The sequence below is a fragment of the Eriocheir sinensis genome, chromosome 1, assembly GCF_024679095.1.
Source record: "Eriocheir sinensis breed Jianghai 21 chromosome 1, ASM2467909v1, whole genome shotgun sequence".
Lineage (NCBI taxonomy): Eukaryota > Metazoa > Arthropoda > Malacostraca > Decapoda > Varunidae > Eriocheir > Eriocheir sinensis.
Window position 1 is genome coordinate 340001 of NC_066509.1, and position 18096 is coordinate 358096.

The 18096-nt window shown below is 50.9% G+C and overlaps 3 protein-coding genes across 9 annotated transcripts in view; 1 reads left to right on the forward strand and 2 right to left on the reverse strand.

Moving 5' to 3' along the window:
- Positions 1–5713, reverse strand: part of LOC127001351 (protein O-linked-mannose beta-1,2-N-acetylglucosaminyltransferase 1-like) — a 6774-nt gene extending 1061 nt beyond the window's left edge. Inside the window, exons 1-4 of one of the 3 annotated variants that reach the window (XM_050865944.1) lie at positions 5575–5713; positions 5136–5343; positions 4277–4996; positions 1–839 (exon numbers count right to left, since the gene is read on the reverse strand). The exon at positions 1–839 is cut by the window's left edge and continues 806 nt beyond it. In XM_050865944.1, coding sequence (XP_050721901.1) covers positions 1–839; positions 4277–4996; positions 5136–5343; positions 5575–5696 — 1889 coding nt within the window. In that variant the 5' untranslated portion in view covers positions 5697–5713. Of the gene's footprint in view, positions 1560–1672; positions 3005–3108; positions 4997–5135; positions 5344–5574 lie in introns of those variants that run through there. The other 2 variants (XM_050865884.1, XM_050865989.1) reach the window with 2 other exon arrangements.
- The window catches only part of LOC127001496 (atlastin-like), a 46162-nt gene extending 28067 nt beyond the window's left edge, over positions 1–18095 (forward strand). For all 4 annotated transcript variants that reach the window (XM_050866114.1, XM_050866389.1, XM_050866298.1 and 1 more), the window contains 5 exons: positions 11388–11572; positions 11967–12194; positions 12582–12796; positions 13205–13271; positions 14670–18095. In XM_050866114.1, coding sequence (XP_050722071.1) covers positions 11388–11572; positions 11967–12194; positions 12582–12796; positions 13205–13271; positions 14670–14786 — 812 coding nt within the window. In that variant the 3' untranslated portion in view covers positions 14787–18095. The remainder of the gene's footprint in view (positions 1–11387; positions 11573–11966; positions 12195–12581; positions 12797–13204; positions 13272–14669) is intronic.
- LOC127001292 (protein O-linked-mannose beta-1,2-N-acetylglucosaminyltransferase 1-like) lies at positions 6180–11343 on the reverse strand. 2 transcript variants are annotated; one of them, XM_050865806.1, is made up of 5 exons: positions 10055–11343; positions 8421–8488; positions 8197–8281; positions 7814–8087; positions 6180–7721 (listed from the first exon to the last, which is right to left on the reverse strand). In XM_050865806.1, exons 1-5 carry the CDS (start codon positions 10174–10176, stop codon positions 6201–6203), a joined length of 2070 nt encoding a protein of 689 aa, XP_050721763.1. In that variant the 5' UTR covers positions 10177–11343; the 3' UTR covers positions 6180–6200. The 2 variants fall into 2 exon arrangements, with proteins under 2 accessions (XP_050721763.1, XP_050721676.1); XM_050865719.1 differs by having other exon boundaries at positions 6180–7724.
- Position 18096: the final 1 nt, after the last annotated feature.

The window sequence follows — 18096 nt, forward strand, 5'->3', positions numbered from 1 at the left end:
TTGAGGTTGGTGACGCGGTACTCCCCCATCTCAAACTGCTTGATCCTGTTCATGACGACCTCCTCTTCCTGGGCTGTAAGGGTCTCGCTCCGCCAGGGCCTGACGTGCGGTGGGCGGAGGTGTCCGTATGGGGAGAACGGGGTGCCCACCAGGTACAGCGTGGCCAGGAGGGAAATACGCACCGTCAACACCTGCTGGTGGAGCCCCTGGTCCGACACGCCCCACGCGTTGAGGCACTTGGCGGCGAAGTAAAAGTTGTGGTAGTCTGGCTGGCCGTCCCGCTTTCTGCTTAGCTTGTAGAAGAACACGAAGGTCGTGGGGGTGTTGACGCGTGGCACAAAGTCCTCCCCACAGGGGTTGCCGGTGAGGGGCGTGGCGCGTCGGAGGCTGTCAGTAAAGCGCCGCTGCCATGGCTCCCACACCATGTCCGCCACCTCCAACAGGGGCACGTGGGCCCGTCCCACCAGCGGCTTGGAGAGGAAGTACATCTCTGTGCTCCAGGCTTCGCTGTTGACGCCCACGCCGAAATGCTTGGAGCGACTAACCTCGGGGAAGATGCACTCACGCCCGCGGGCGCCGTGTTGGAAAAGCCAGGCGTCATAGAGTATCACGTCATTCTCCCGCGGCTCACTCGGCCACTTGGCATTCACTTCCCTGATGAAGTCCAGCGTGACAGCAAAGCCCCACTCCACCTGCACGCTGGCACGCTGGAGCGTATGCGGGTCATGAGCTATGCCCCTGAATCCCGTGGCGGAGTATGCGTTGATGCAGTAGAGCGAAGGGTCGGCGTGCAGCAGCCACAGCGTTTGGCTGAAGAAAGAGAAGAAGTCCGGTGAGACCTCGACGTCCTCGTCCAGTAGGATGGCAGCAGGTGCGTCGGGAAAAGATCGCTCCAGCAGGCGAAAGACGGCCCGGTAGTAGCGGAAGAGCTTGTCGTTGTGTTGGCCGCTGACGGCGACGCTGGTGAAGTTGAGGCCGAGAAGGCGGAGGAGGTTGACAGTGGGCTGCGGGGCGTCGCCCAGGACCACCAGTACATTGTGGCGGAGGGCGCCGGGCGCCGCCAGGAGGGCGGTGAGGGTGTGGTAAAGGTATTGGTGTCTGGCGCCGGCGGTGACGATGACGGGGACGTTGGCGAGGGCGGCTTGGCGCGCCACGGGGGCGGGCGGCGGCGGCGGCAGCGGGTCGGGGCTGTGCTCGTCACAGAGGCCGCCCATGGCACCGTGGGCGGCACAGTAGTGCCAGCGAGGGTCGGCGTCGGGCGGGCGGGGCTGTGTGGAGAGCGGCAGCAGGAGGTGGGCGTGGTGCGCGCCGCTGGCGGGGAGAGTGACCGTCTCCGAGAGGGTGCGACCGCCCCTGACGAAGACCCACGTCCAGTGCGCGGCGGGCGGCAGGTGAAGGGCGAAGAGGGAGCCGAGAGCGGCGAGGCGCGTGGCGGCGTGGCGGAGACCCACCGCGCCGGAGACGGCGACGGCCAAGACGACGACCCGCCCCGGGACCACGCGCTGCAGGTGCCACTCCAGGTCCGCCCAGTGCGCCCAGTACAGGCCCAGCTGGAACACCTGGGGGAGGGAGAGATCAACTACTTACGCAAGCCCTGTGTGTCACGGCCTGTATTGTCTGTGTTATAATGGGCATGTCACCTGTCGTGATGGCTGAAGGGGAGGATGAATACCTTGTGGAAGATGACGCGGCTGCTGCGAGAGTTGAGCACCGTGAAGGTGATGCCGCCCTTGTGTAGTGCATAGTTGTAGGAGGCATTGGATGGCAGCGTCCACCCTTCCTTCCATGACGGAGTGTGTGCCTCGCCGTCCGCACACCTGCAGGTCAAGGTCAGCAGTGAGTCAAGGAGTCCAGTGTGGGGCAGCGCGAGCACCGTCGCGGCCACGCTGCTGCTGCATTGCATGTCTTCCTCGCGCCACGCAACACTCGGAGGAAAGGAATGTTTGCCGCAGCTCATGCCGTGACGTTTTATCCTTACATTGATGATGACTATCGACTTTGATTATATGTATTTTAGGCTAGATACTTAGATAGATGGGCAGATAAACGATAGATAGGCACATAGTTTATAGCCTGCAGCTACATTAATAATTAAAGAGGCAAAATGAACGTGAAGACTCATAGTCCATCACATTAACCAAATACAAAAAAATGACAACTTAAAAATCAAACAATCTCATTAACGTTTGCAACCTTACCTGGCCGTCGAGTTGGCGTGGTGAGTGCAGGCCGCCCCCACCACCTCCAGGCCCCATCCTTGCCCGCCCGACCACACCTCCAAGCTGAGCACACACACGCACGCACACACGCAAGAAGAGAAAATATATACACCGTTACACACCGCCTGTCATCTCGAGGAAGTGAATATCCGCAATAGGTGTGTTTTTAGGGGCTCTGTTTACACTCTTTTGGCGACCTTGTGAAATGGGGGAGCCAGGTATACGAGGAGGAGGAAGAGGAGAAGAAAAAGAAAGAGGAAGAGAAAGAAGAGGAGAAAAGAATGAGGATTAGAACGAGGAGGAGGAGGAGGAGAAGAAAAAGAAAGAGGAAGAGAAAGAAGAGGAGAAAAGAATGAGGATTAGAACGAGGAGGAGGAGGAAGAGGAGGAGGAGTAAGAATAGAGAAAAAGAAGGATAAAGAGGAGAACGAAGAGGAGGAGGAGGTAAAATAAATTAATATAAACAACAAACGTGGAAGAGTAGAGGAAATAGGGAGTAAGAGGAGTAATAAGTAAGAGGGAGGCGTAATCAGAGGAATTAGAGGAGTAGGAAAACAAAAAGAGTAGGAGTGTGTTGGTAATGGCGGTGCTATAAAAAAAGTGTTAATGCTTGGAGGAGATTGAAAAAAAAAAAAAGATATGCATGAGTGATCAGCTGATTACTTGAGGGGTGAGGGGCAAGAGGAGGAGGAGGAAAATGCAAATGGAAATATTAAAAAAAAAAAAATGTGTAATCGTGGCTTCTTGATGTAAGTTTCCTGCTTCGTCGATAATATTGTTTGACCCCCCCCCCCCTCTCTCTCTCTCTCTCTCTCTCTCTCTCTCTCTCTCTCTCTCTCTCTCTCTCTCTCTCTGCTGCCTACAAGTTCATGGGGCTGTGTAGTATTCGTAGCTGTAAGACACACGTATACGCATTGCGGGTTAACAGGAAGTCCGAAACACATTATATTTATAATTTATTCATTCTAAGGTCATAGGTCGCGTGTTTTTGGTGTGGTTGTGTTGTTGAGTTCATTGCTTGCTATTACCGCGCAACACTTTAGCTTATTAGTCAGGAGAGGCGGTCGGAGTCGTGCCTGAGCCGGAAGTGTTGGTGGTAGGGAGCAAGGTAGGGGATGCGTGGCTCCGGGACTCAAGTGGCGGCTTTGTGTTTGTTTATGCTGGGCGGGGCGGGGCGGGGCGGAAGAAGAGACGGAGTAGCGTGGCCTCGTTCACCTCCTGGTTGGCAATGACAGGCGTGAACTCGTGCCTGTGCAGCTCGTTGGCCTCTACCACCCTGAACTCCTCCTCGGGGATGAGACTCTCGTCCCACACCACAGCATGGCGTGGGCGGAGGCGTGAGTAAGGGGAGAAGGGAACGCCCACCAGGTAGACTGTTGTGTGCAGCCCCACATTAAGTATAGAGACGCCCTCGGTATGACCTTGCTCCGAGAAGGCCCAGCCGCCCACACAACTCTGCAGTCCAAAGGACTGTGTTACGTCTGGACCGCCCTCGGGGGTGCCGTCCTGTCTGTAGTAGAACACGTAGTGCTGGGAGGGCGCCGTGGGCTCGGGGAGGAAGCTGGCAGAGCAAGGGTTGCCCACCAACGTCTTGGCTTCAGATATGTTGCGGCTCAGGTCCAGGCGCCACTCAGCCTGCCGGAGGCGTTCCACCGCCACCAGGGGCACGTGAGCCTCCCGGAGCACCGGCTTGCTGAGGAAGGCTCGTTCAGACACTTGGCCCCCGGCGTTGGTGCCGCTGCCGTAGTGAAGGACGCGGCCGTACTCTGGGTACAGACACTCCCGCCCTCGCCGAACGAATGTGTACAGCCAGTAGTCATAGATAACTATGTTTGTCTTAGTCGGGTCCTCGGGCCACGCTGCCAGGGCCTCGCGCACGAAGTCCAGAGTCACCGCGTAGCCCCACTGGACTTGCACACTGCCGCGCAGCACTCGCGACGGGTGGAACACACGATCTGAGAACCCCGTGGCGGAGTATGCGTTGATGCAGTAGAGTGAAGGGTCGGCGTGCAGCAACCACAGCGTTTGGCTGAAGAAAGAGAAGAAGTCTGGTGAGACCTCGACGTCCTCGTCCAGCAGGATGGCAGCAGGCGCGTCGGGGAAGGATCGCTCCAGCAGGCGGAAGACGGCCCGGTAGTAGCGGAAGAGCTTGTCGTTGTCTTGGCCGCTGACGGCGATGCTGGTGAAATTGAGGCCGAGGAGGCGGAGGAGGCTGACGGTGGGCAGCGGGGCGTCGCCCAGGACCACCAGCACGTTGTGGCGGAGGGCCCCGGGCGCCGCCAGGAGGGCGGTGAGGGTGTGATATAGGTACTGGTGTCTGGCGCCGGCGGTGACGACGACAGGGACGTTGGCGAGGGCTGCCTGGTGCGCCACGGGGGCGGGCGGCGGCGGCAGCAGCGGGTCGGGGCTGTGCTCGTCACAGAGGCCGCCCATGGCACCGTGGGCGGCACAGTAGCTCCAGCGAGGGTCGGAGGCGGGCGGACGGGGCAGTGTGGAGAGCGGCAGCAGGAGGTGGGCGTGGTGCGCGCCGCTGGCGGGGAGAGTGACTGTCTCCGAGAGGGTTCGGCCGCCCCTGACGAAGACCCATGTCCAGTGCGCGGCGGGCGGCAGGTGAAGGGCGAAGAGGGAGCCGAGGGCGGCTAGGCGCGTGGCGGCGTGGCGGAGACCCACTGCGCCGGATACGGCGACGGCCATGACGACGACCCGCCCCGGGACCACGCGCTGCAGGTGCCACTCCAGGTCCGCCCAGTGCACCCAGTACTGGCCCAGCGGGAACACCTGGGGGGAGGTGAAAGTGTAACCTAGGTTGGGTGTGCCGGGCAGGGGTGATATCAATGTGCCATCATAACGTGCTGTTGAGCGGTACGCTTCCATACACATACAGGGCTCAAGAGTGACGCAGCGCCGAGTGACTCACTTTGTGAAAGACTAGCGTGCCCTGCCTCGGGTCCAGCACGCTCAGAGTGACGCCTTGCCCGGGTGCGGCGGGCTGGGCGGCCTCCTGCGGGGGTAGCGTGTGGCCCTCGTCCACGAGTGTGTCAGGGCACGGCGTCACGTGACGGTCGCACACACCAGCCACCAGACCCCAACCGCTCCGCCCAGACCATACCTCCACCCGCACGTAGCTGGCAGATGATGCAGGGGTAAGGGTGAGGGTGAGGGTCAAGCCCATAGGGCACTCTAGCATCACGACGTCGGGGAGTGTGACCCTGTGAGCTGTGTAAACAGACTACCTACACCCCGAGAGTAGCAGTCTACCTCCACCCCGCCCCGCTTGGCTGCTTGTTAATGTCCCAGGCCTAATACTGATGTGGATCTTCTCCCCACACACGCCCTGCCCCTCGTAGGGCACTCACCTGGCCGTAGTTTGCTGCGGGCTGGCGGTGAGCGGTGCGTCAGGCAGGTGTCCTGCACTCGGCAGCACCGCCGTCACCAGCACGGTCAGCACACCACACAGCGGCGCCGATACTGACTTCATCCTCGTCTCAGCCAGTCCATTCTCCGGGTATCAAGCCGAACCCTTCAGCTTTCCTCTGGTAGCCTTGTGGACGGGGGTGTCGTCAGGGAAGCACTGAATGGCCAAGAATAGCGGGAGAGCACGAAGCCTTACTTAAACTGGTGAATGGAAAGACGACGCGGGACGCGGTTGAGGAAAACCGATGAGGAAAGTACAGGCCGGGCGGCGTGGCCACGTGTACCCTGTAGTCCCTCGCCACGCCCCTTCCTGTGTGTACATTCACACCCAACCCGCCGCTCCAGCGTGTTCTTGCTCTGCATATCGTGCTACGCCTTGAAGTGACGGGGATAAGGAGTATGATGACAAAATTTGAAATAGATTAATAAAGTTTATTCATGTACTAACCATTAATGATAATGAAGACGACGATGATGATGATGATGATGATCATAGTAATAATAATAAGGATAATAATAATGACAATGATATACACTTGTACTTTTACTTGTACTATTTCGATCAATATCATTTGCCTGGAGCGTGCCGGCACGGAGGGTGGCGGAGATGACGGCAGGGTGACTCGGGGAATATGTCTTGCACGAGGGCGTCGTAGTTGTGGGTGGAGACATTGAAGAGCAGGATGTCGCGGGAGTCGGTAAACCTGGCGCGGAGGGCGTGGAGCTGTTGTGGGGAAAGCTGTCGTCCGTCAAAGACCTCAGCCTTAGCGGGCCGGAGCGAGGCATACCTGGAGTGCGGGACGCCCACCAGGTACACGCGGGTGTAGTCCGCCTCACCGGCCTCGCCACTACCTGGGAAGTAGTATTTGAAGCCGTAGGCGTTAAGCGGATGCTGTGAGGGCGGCTGTGGGCATGGGTGGCGAGAGTAGAACGCAAGATGAGCGCCATTGTGGTGCCCCTGTTCCGAGCCCATGTGCAGTCCCGAACACAGGGCCAGCTCAAACCAGCTAGTGACGTCCTCGTCTTCCTCCTGAACATAATACACTACTAGTGGGCGGGAGGAGGCGCCGGCAAGGAGAGGGAAGTCCTCCCCGCAGAGGGCCTCCGCCTTGATGGCTTGTGCAGCCTGAAGGCCCCTGAGGAACGTGTTCTCATGCCTGGCATAAAACATGAGAGGCGCGTTGAGGAGAGGCACGTGGGCTGAGCGGAGGAGGGGGCGGTGCCACGCCTCATACTCGTGCATGAAAGGCACAGTGTTGGTGCCCACCCCGTAGTGCCGGGCACGACTGACCTCCGGGAAGACGCCCTCGCGGCCTCGGCGCAGCTTGTCGTACAGCCAGTAGTCGTACGTCAGGACGTCCTCGTGCTCAATCGTGGGGGGCCAACTCGCCAACGCTTCCCGCACGAAGCTGAGCGTCACCGCGTAGCCCCAAGCCGGCTGAACAGCGCCTCGGCGAACGAACTGTGAGCCACGACCTCTCGCTAGCGTGGGCAGGTGGGAGTATGCGTTGATGCAGTAGAGCGAAGGGTCGGCGTGCAACAGCCACAGCGTTTGGCTGAAGAAGGAGAAGAAGTCCGGTGAGACCTCGATGTCCTCGTCCAGCATAATGGCCGCGGGCGCGTCGGGGAAGGATCGCTCCAGCAGGCGGAAGACGGCCCTGTAGTAGCGGAAGAGCTTGTCGTTGTGTTGGCCGCTGACGGGGACGCTGGTGAATTTGAGGCCTAGGAGGCGGAGGAGGCTGACGGTGGGCTGAGGGGCGTCGCCCAGGACTACCAGCACGTTGTGACGGAGGGCGCCGGGCGCCGCCAGGAGGGCGGTGAGGGTGTGGTAGAGGTACTGGTGTCTGGCGCCGGCGGTGACGACGACAGGGATGTTGGCGAGGGCTGCCTGGTGCGCCACGGGGGCGGGCGGCGGCGGCGGCAGTGGGTCGGGGCTGTGCTCGTCACAGAGGCCGCCCATGGCACCGTGGGCGGCACAGTAGTGCCAGCGTTCGTGGTCTTGTGGTGAATTGGCTGCTGGACCAAGACCCTGCATGAGAAGCACTAGACCCTCAGCAGACACGCTGCCGCTGCTGAGCTCAGGAGCGTCCTGCTGGAAGAGAGACATCGGTGAGGTCAGGTGTGACTAATGTTTCTTGCATGGTCTGAAGCTGAATATAACTGGTCAGCCCAGGCCCTCACCTGCCCTCGATGCCGCCCCCGCGCGACGGACTCAAACAGCGTCCGTCCTCCCTTGACGAAGGCCCAGCTCCAGGACGTGTCGTGAGCCAGGGAGGGAACAAAGATAGAGCCCAGGTTTGCCAGGAGCTTCCTGGCGTGGCGGAAGCCCTGCGAGGCTCTGCCGCCCGCTGCCAGCAGCACCACTCTGCCCGGTGCCACCCGGCTCAGCCACCACACCAGGTCCGCCCACCACGTGTACGGCTCCTCTGTCAGGAACACGCGCCGCGCCAGCACTCTGAGGCACGCGGGAAACGCAACTGACAATTAAGATGGACCACATCTTGTAGCCGCATCCTCTGAATTACTGTGGCAAGGAAATCAAACAGTGGCGGCTTTTTGCTTACCTGGCGGTGCGCTGGTGAAGGACCGTCATGTACAGGCCGCGTCGGTGGGGCTCCGCGGAAGGCTGCTCCTCTCTACTGCCCGCTCCTGCACACATGAAGTCTGTTAGGCTATGTTAGATCACGGAATGATGAATCTTTTCTTATGCGTATTTTCTCCATGGTTGAATAACCTGCATCGAATGAGACTGGCGGCGAGGAAAGAATACGTCAACCCCTTCACTGACCTTGAGTGGCGGCATATGTGTGCGCCCCGGCCCGGTCCGTCCACGCCCGAAGCACCGCCCACTCTGACCTACGGGGGGAGAGTGAGGCGTCAGACGTTTGTTTATACTACTGAACTCACAATGCACAGCAGCGATTCGTGTTTGTTTTGACTAAAGAAGACAGACCAGGGGACAGAACACATACTATAAACAAAAGCAATGCCGCAACTTGCTGCTCCTATAAGAACATAAAAATAACAGAAAAGATGCCAAAAAATATTAACTTTTTAAGAGCAGGATTTTTGTTTACTGGCACACCATCCGGGTCCTAAGTTGGAGTGTGGTGAGGGTCGGCGCGAGCTGGTTTCCATACATCGACAATAAGATTGATGACGAGTGATTAAAAAAAATGAAAACAGCGTCTATATAGTTGGCAGCTTTTTGTACCCTGAAACTTTTCAGGACTCAATTATTAGTTTTTTTTTCTCAGAGGAGACTGATCATGAGCTGAACGTAGATAGATAGAAAGACAGACACCGATAAATAGATAGATATATAAGTATAGGCACATTTTCCTACTATCAAGAGGCTGCAGATGAGTCGTGCGGGTAATGGATGTACAATATGAACAGGTCGCCGGGTGAAGAGCTTGAAGGGCACTGTTGTAGATCATGTCTGGTGGCGAGTTCTGTCTTGTGGTGTCTTAAAACTATATTGTCCTCGTAGGGGCATCAGCTTCGTACTATACACCATATTCGCACAGCTTTCAAGGTGTAGTAATGGAATAAATTGTATTTTTCATGTTGTACTGAAGACTGCCGACGCTTTGTATACTTACATCTTACTAAGTCCCTACATCATTCCCGGTGTAGTTGAGAAGTATTTTTATTTACGTGTAGTAGTGCTGTGTGGCAACGCTTTCGTCAGGAGCTTCGTCAGGATCTGGGAGGAGCTGAGTCATGTGTGTGCGGGCTGCTCCTCCCAGCGCCAGCCTGCACAGATGGGCCGTCACAGCCAACACTTGCCACCACATCACAAGCACGCCCGTACTACATCCTCGATCCATGAACCACGTATGCTATACTGTAACTTTCCCCGGCACGACAACACCATTTTAGAAGGAGGAAATGTTTTCTGATATTCCCTTTCTATTTTCTGTCTGCCCCGCGGACATAATCGCCTGCCCGGTGCAGCGATTCGGCGGATGGCTAACTCCCATAATCTCATCGGGCGGCGCGCAGTTCAGTCCAATTATGATCTCAGCTTCTCCAGCGAATCATGCCCTTCCGCGAGATGCAGCGAGACGGCGTCAGGCTCACGGGGGGGCCTTCACGCAGCTTACGGTTGGTCAAGATACTCGTAGGCTACATGCCCTTCTAGGCTGATCGTCTGGCTTACTTGGCTGTCCGCCTCAACTAGTGGGCTTCCCTGCTCGTGATTACAGGAATATCGCGCACAACGCTGAGGCACCACCCTTGAAATTCACGAATGCCACACTACACGGGGTGATGGGCAGGTGACCCTATGGTGAGCAAGCAGACACCTCTACCTCGCTCAGTCCCGTCCCCCCCCAGCTTGGCTGCTTGTTAATGTCCCAAACCTAACACTGCTGTGGATCTTCTTCCCACACACGCTTTGCCCCTCGTGTCACTCACTTGGCTGTTGTTTGCTGCGGGCTAGCGGGGAGCGGTGCGTCAGGCGGGTATCCTGCTATCGTCAGCACCGCCGTCACCAGCACGCTCAGCACGCCACACAGCGGCGCCGATGCTGACCTCATGACTGTCTCATCCTGTTAATTCTGCGGGTATTAACTGCGCCGAGCCCTTCAGCTTCCCTCTGGTAGGAACCTTGCTGGTAGCCGTGTGGACGGGGAAGGCGAAAGGGAAGCCGATATTCTTTGTGATGTGCCGAGAAGAGCGGGAACACGCTTAACGTTACGTAACCTGGGAAGAGAGGAAACGACGCGGGCCGCGGACGAGGAAGAACGAGGAAGAATTAAAGTATGGCCGAGTGGCATTTTCACCAACTGCACCATACAATAACGCGGCTGGGCGGCGTGGCCACTGTGCCCTTGGGTCCCGCGCCGCCGCCCGTTCCTGTGTTTACACACACACAGCCCGCTACTCCAGCGTCTCCTGGCTCTGCTTATCATGTTATGCTATGAAGTGCGAGAGATAAGGGGAATTATATAAAATTAATATATATGAATGAAATTCAACTATTAGGGACTAGACTACTAGACCCTCACCCGCCTGATGCCGCGCCCGTATTACGGAATCAAACAATGTGCGCCTTGTTTTGGCGGAAGCCTTGCGAGGCTCTGCCGCTCGCCGCCAGCAGCTGACAGTTAAGACAGGTCATACACACACCAAGCTTTGTACCCGCGGCCCTGAAATACTAGCGAGAAACCCAAACACTGACAGCCAAAAAAATGAATAAAGTGGGAGGCAGCAAGTTCGGAACATTTTTATATAGGTTTGTTTTGCCTTTGGTCTGTTTTATATATGTACTGTACAAAAAGTGTATGCATGTATGTGTTCATGTATATTAATGTTTGTACGTGTGTATGTATAGAGAGAAGCAAGTTGAGACCAATTTTTATAGGTATGTTTTCCCGTTAGTCCGTTTTATATACTGTACAAAAATGTATGTATATTTTTATGTATGTATATATGTTCGTATGTCACTTATTAGGAGCTCTTCTGGTCTCTTGTTCCCTTTTCTTTTGTTGGAGCAGGGCTCGGTGGGCTCTTTTGGTGCTGATTTTGTTCTTTGCCCTTGAACTGTCCTGCCTCCTTTTGTGTAAACAAAACTCAAGTCTGCAAAGGAAGAGCTCAGACACCCCTAAGACCACTACAGACCTCTCTTCTGGTTACTCTTTCTTGTATTGGAGCATCATTTTACAGGCTTTTGGGGGCTGATTTTGTTCTTTGCCCTTGAGCTGTTCTGCCTTGCTGTAAAAATAACTCAATTCCTCGTTCCTTGCAGACATCGAGGAGGAGTTCGTGAAGCACCTGCTGCTGCTGGTGCCGAGGCTGCTGGCGCCGGAGAACCTAGTGAAAAAGGAGATCGGCGGCCAGCCCATCAAGGCACGCGACCTTCTCAAGTTCTTCACGCTCTTCATGGAGGTGTTCAAGGACAATGACCTGCCCGAGCCAACCACCCTTGTCGAGGTGAGGAAGAGGCAGGACTTTTTATTTTGTTTTTTCATTTATTTAATTATTCGAGTTGATTTTTATTTCTTTATTTATTGAACTCAATTTTTTTGTCTTTATATAATCAACTTCATTTATTTTTTTGTTTATTTCTTTCTTTTTTTTGTTCATTTATTCAACTTTCTGTTTGTTTATTTATTTATTTGACTTGATTTTTTGTTTGTTTATTTATTTATTCAATGCAATTATATATTTGTTTATTTATTGTTTACTTGACTTGATTTTTTATTAGTTTGTGTGTTTATTCAACTTGACTTTTTTATTTGTTTTTATTTATTCAACTATTTTTTGTTTATTTATTTATTCAATGCAATTTTTATGTTTATTTATTTATCTCTCTCGTTGTGGCCAGTTTGCCGCCCAGGCCAGCAGCCAGGCTGCCCTTGAGGCCGGGAAGGAGTGCTACGCAGAGGCCATGGAGGCCCTGGTGGGGGGCGACCGGCCCTTCCTCAAGACGGCCCAGATGGAGGCCGAGCACACCAAGCTCAAGGAGAAGGCCATCCAGACCTACCTGGAGAAAAATAAGTACGGCCGCAAGAACCAGAGTGTGGTGGAGAAGTACCAGCTGATGCTTGAGGAGGTGAGTGTCTTGGGGCAGGACCGGGAAGATGGACAAGTTTTTCAGGGGTGTGGAGTCAGCGTCGCTAAAGTCAGTAAAAATATCTCCAACTCTGACTTCTTTACAATATGTGTGATGTGGTGTGTGGTGTGGCTGGGTTTGATTTGCCTACCACCGTACTGCAGAAGAGGGGGAGGGGGTGGAGTGGAGTCAAAGTTGCAACCTTAAAATTTCCTGTGTTCAGAGTCAGAATTTTTTTATAGTTGACTCCACAGCCCTGCTTTTTTTTCACAATCAAAACTTTTAATTTACTCTTATTTTAGCATATTTCACTCCAGTTATAAAGTATATTATCTTGCTGACCACACATAGACGAACATTGTTTTCACATATTCACTTATTTTTCAGGAAATCGAGAAGATGTACACCAAGTACTCCCTACAAAACGAAGCCAAGAATGTGTTCAAGGCGGCGCGCACGCCTGCCACGCTGTTCTGCGTGCTCATGTTCTTCTACCTCATGTCGGGGATCTTCGGCCTCTTCGGCATGTACTCCTTCGCCAATGTGTGCAACCTGGGCATGGGCGTGTTCCTCATCATGCTCACCGTCTGGGCCTACGTCAGGTGAGGGGTTGTTGCTGGATTCAGATTTTGTTTGTCTCTATTTCTCTTTCTACATTATGCTCCTTAATTTTAATTTTTCATTCTTCTTGTTTACATATGTCCCTTTTCTTCATTTATGATTTAGCCATTGCAAAGGAAAACTTCTAAGCTTTCAAATGATATTTATTTGTCCCAAGTTTTGTTAAATAATTTGAGTGAACAATATAGGAAACAAAGGAACACCTGTTGACATGTGACCCCACACATTTTATGGATGTTATTTGAAGTCACTCACAGATTTTATCATGGGGTATAAGGGTTAAAAGTAAATATAAACATTACTTGTCAAAATATTTATGTGATGCCCCTTGTTGCATTTATGGGACATCCAGCACCTGACAACTCACTAACTGTACCTTTCCCTTGCAGATACAGCGGCGAGTACCGTGACGCTGGAGTCTATATTGACGAACTGGCAACATTTTTATGGGAAAATGTGAGTCGCAATCAGACCAGATACACAATATACATAGTCTTAGTGATCACAGTGTGCTCCAGTACAACCCTCATTTGAGTGCATGACCTGTCTGTGTGTTAGTGTGTCTGTAGGCCAGTTGACGTCCAGCAGTAACTCTTAAGTCCTTTGATTCTGTTTTAACATGAGCCTCAGAAGAAAATAATAAATGATTTCACTAACTTTTGTATGTATGCTTATTAACATTTTAGTTGTTTTATTTCATCATTGTTTTTTTATTTATATATATTTATTTTAAATGATAGTTATGGTGCGTGATATATTGCCTCTGTAGGAAAAAGGAGAAAAGAATACTGACTTAACTTGGGGGGAGGAAGACCAGTGCTGTAGAGAGGTAGATAGTGTTCTTGTGTATGGAGGCAGAAATGAATGAGAGATGGATAGCGACCCCAGTACACCTTTTTTTATTCTTTATTGCATGAGAGAAAACAGTCCCTTGCCATATAGTCCTTTTCATCATATATAAACTTAACAAGAATGTGGAGAGTGAACATATCCGAGCCAGGTGGGACACTAGATGTTACGTCCAGCATACTCATATCACAGCACACACACACACACACACACACACACACACACACACACACACATATGCTTTTCCCTCCCTCCTCCACAAATGTCCAGTGGATTCTTATATGTGATTGGTCTTAATTTTTAGTAAAGTTCTGACTGGGTGACTTTTTATAATTGGCTCACCGTCATGTTAACACTTTTGCCCAGTCTTCCCCTCGGCATGGCACTCTCTTATTCACTTTTCTTTCCATGCCTCCTTATGTGAAAGGTAAATATTTTGTTAAATTCAAGTGTGAGGTGCTCGGATTTTTATAGTTAAGACCTAAGAGGGAGAGTGTGTGTGTGTGTGTGTGTGTGTGTGTGTGTGTGTGTGTGTGTGTGTATTTACCTAGTTGTGATATACAGGAAAGGGGGTACTCTGTTACTGTCTCTATATCAACTATCATTTAACGACCTTGAATTCATGAATGGTCTTTGCATGGACCATATCCCTTTCTAAACTGTTCCAGGCCTCCATTACTCTTTGTTCTTCTTCATATCTCTTCTTCAGGCATCCTTTTTCATTTTCCCTCCATGGCCTCTTGAGTCGCTGGTATCCCGTGTTATCAGATCTTCCTTGTCCACTTTTCCCATCCATCCATCCATGTGTGTGTGTGCGTGTTTGTGTGTGTGTGAATTCTTATGATTATGCTGGACTCAAGATGTCAAATGTTTGCTGTGAATCCTCTCCATCAGTACTGGTAGTAGTCACTGATGTAATACCAGTGTTACTTCTGATCATATCTTGTTTTGCAGTGTGCCGGGAGGTTGCACGCAGGGTATAACTCTTCCTCTATCCCCTAACAGGTCATACACCCTATATACCAAACATACATGGAAAAGCACTTGAAGGAGGTTGCTGAACAGGCGGCGCAACAGGCCCTCAGCAGCACCCTCGCCAATGGGAAAGTGAAATCCACGTGATGCTCCACCTCTCCACCTGCCACCGCCGCCACCATCACCTCAGCCTCACCTCGTAACACACTCAGAGTTAGATGCTTCAATAATGGTACCTTCATCACTCTTGCATTCTTGAGACTCCAACCATTACTTCAGACTATCTGTTACTTCAAACTCAAAATTTAACTGTCCACGAATGTTCCTTTAGTCATGTCAGTATTCCTAAACCTCCCACTGCCTCAATCCCTTCAGCTCACCTCTCAAAACACTCAAAATTAGACTCCTCACTCCTGTTACTTGGGTCGTCACTCTGTACTGTATCCGTGAAAGTCTTTTTCGGCTTTTATATCTGTAAGTAACGAAGAGATATTGTTGTTGGAAGGTTTATCCACTTTTTTTTCATCGTCTTTGAGGTCTGGATGAATGTAATAATGTTGTCCCTTTTGATATTACTCGCGAGACAATATCTTTTGTACTCCCTGGTCGCCCACGTCCTCTGTCTGTTTGTCTCCTTCCTTCATGTTTGCTGTTGTCGGTGCCTCAGGTCAGTCTGTGTTGATGGTGACGTTTTTACCTCCCAGCGTGAGTGTGAAACCTTATTTATGTGTTATTTCTTGAGTTTTATTCTTGCTATAAGCTTTGGAGTCGCTGCCGTGCTGACAAGAGAGATTATTATTACGTTTGCTTTGTGAGATTCTGAGAGACTTATTTTTTGTCCCTTCAAGTGCCAAATGTGTCCTGCGGTAGTGCGACCCTTCCTTGCTTCCTTTGTAGTAGCGTCCAGTTGCCATTCTCGCCCTAGGTGTTAGAAGAGTCTGTGAACATTTGTCAGTGTAGGCTTTCACAGGTGTCAGATGAAGAGGCAGTGATGCACAAACCTTTCAGTTCAGCTTCCAAAAAAATGTTCTCAGAGATTCGTGCGTACCATATATACTCATGCGAAAGTTACACTCCCCCACGCCTCATGCCCCTACCCACCAAGGCAATGCTATGTTAAATTGTGGGATAAATTCAACCTTTTAGAGTAATAGTAGTTATGCAAGAGTCAACTCCCTGAATATGGTCTTAAAAATAAAAACTGTTGGAATAATTCAATTTTTTACATGTCTATATATGGAAAGCTCACTGTAGGGTCAAAACTTTTAAGGGTGATCTCCCAGCTCTTAATAATGTCTAAGTTATACAATGTTATATTTTTTTTCTGGGCTGTGCTTGTATGTGTTTGTATTCAGTTTAAGTGTTTTCATCATTTCTTTTCCTCATTCTTCGACAACTACAATCTCCCCGCTAGTCAGTCGCTCCTGCTAGTGTGGCGTTGTCGTCACTCAACTTTTGATTTGGATGTGAATTTTATTTTTATACAGCCAATGGAAGAATGTAGATAGTAAGAGTAAGGTTACCTGATGAAAGGAACACTTTACCTTGCACTCTCTGTCGAGGAAACACCTTCAGTTATGAGTTCTGTACTATTGTGTGTAAGTGTAGAGCGGTTTGTTTGTCATCTCAGTAGTAGAGTTTGGTTGTAAGGAAGGATAATAACAGTAATGGCCAGGGTTTAGTCACACTGTAGATGGAAATGCCACGAGTGCAGTGTGTTGTAGATCATGGGTTTCTGTTATGAGTCTGCCCATGTTGCCCTGCACTGCTGCCATGTCAAGTTGCTTTGCCAACATAATGTTATTTCAATCCTTTCGGTTACTTTTCATCGTGTCGTGACCAAGGACCTCTGTAGTGCTGAGACAATATTTGGTAATGAATGTGAAAAGGTCATATTTTCTAAGAGTCTTGGATGTCAGTTGCATATCACAAAAAATCATCGAAAATTGTTAAAAGATAACACTTAATCTTATTCCCAAAGAAGTCAGTTATATTTCCAAAGATATTTAATGCTGCTTGCTCTGAACTTGATGTGTGGTGCTGCAAAGACTGTTCGAATGTGCTGTAATTTTATCCACCTCCCTAATCTCCATGATATTTGTCTCATCTTTGATCCCTGAAGGTGCAGTTATGTCTAAATTTTATATGGCGCATCACCATTACAGGGTGAAGCTGGACTAGTTCATTCTGAGTGCAGGGAATGTTCTAGTGTCAGTTTAAGTTGATGTAGATTTTTCTGTAAAACTGTAAATAGATATACTACATGTACATTTACTAACAAGCCATAGAGGTCAAACTTTGAACTTGCATGCATTCATGTGTGCCTGTGTATACGTGTGTGTGTTTGCGTATTTGAAGGGTAACTAGGAACGCTGAACACCCACTGATGACCTCCGGGAATGCCTGAAGACTAGAGAGTGTGTGTCCTCTGCTAGGCCTTCAAAGCATTAGGGAAGGGTTATGGCATCTTGATGGGTCAGCGCTTATCATAATGGAGTAATGCAGTACCTCACCCTCCACTCTCAAAGCTGAGCACCTGGACTTCACTTGACTGTCAGGTTGTGTGAGTTGTTAGAGCTACATGCTGAAATACCAGATGGACACTTCATAAATAAGTTATTTTTAATGATAGAGCATCTCAAGAGCTAATATATTAACAACCTTATTGGTGTTGGGATAGTGACACTTAAGTTTTAATGTTTTTCATTCTACATCATGAATGTCTGGTGCATTGTTATCATGTATATTTTTTTGCTTAGTGACATTTACCTTGGTAGATCATTAACTAAAGAGTTGCCAGATCTTGACTCCTCTGATGAAGCAGCTCTGATCTCTCACCCTGCTGCATTAGTACCTCAACATCTGCTTGCCGGATTCTTCACCAAACCAACAAATGAGCGTTTGATGCCCAGCATGTAGATCCATAACGGCTTTGCTGCTACTGCTTTCTGAATGGGTGCCACATCTTCAGTTCTCCAAAACTATCGTCTGGCAGGCTGTACTGTTGTGGGCAGAGTCATTGATTGACCTCACTCTACACTCAAGGCTGAGAAGCCCTTGTCTGTGAGGCAAGTCACTCTCCTCCTCCACCAGTTCATCCCTGACTCCCTCCTATCTCCTCCTGCCCCAAGTGGCTTTCCTCACTGAAGGCTCTGCCAGTCCACAGCGAGTGTCGAGTGAGGGGGATTGAGGTTCATGCCCACAACTTTATCACAATCTGTCACAAGTGCCTTGCCACCTTCAGAAGGATTGTTGACAGTAGCTTAGTACAATATTTATCATGTATTAAACATTCTGTTTCTCACAGACACATTTTTTTTATTTTTAATGGCTCAAGTTAATGGATTACTGTTTTAAAAATCTTTGTCTGTGAATAACAGAAACTGGATCTTTCAAGTTTTCTTTAGGGTTCTAATATTTGATATTTTTATGTTAATGAAGTTTACAAAGACTGAAT

Bases quoted from the DNA above. Each gene is read 5' to 3' on its own strand.
- LOC127001292 (XM_050865719.1), bottom strand. From the start codon at position 10,176: ATGAGGTCAGCATCGGCGCCGCTGTGTGGCGTGCTGAGCGTGCTGGTG. The intron at 8,489-10,054 runs GTGAGTGACACG...CTCCCCCCGTAG, and splicing joins CCGCAGCAAACAACAGCCAA to GTCAGAGTGGGCGGTGCTTC. The intron at 7,725-7,813 runs GTGAGGGCCTGG...TCTCTCTTCCAG, and splicing joins GGGGGCGGCATCGAGGGCAG to CAGGACGCTCCTGAGCTCAG.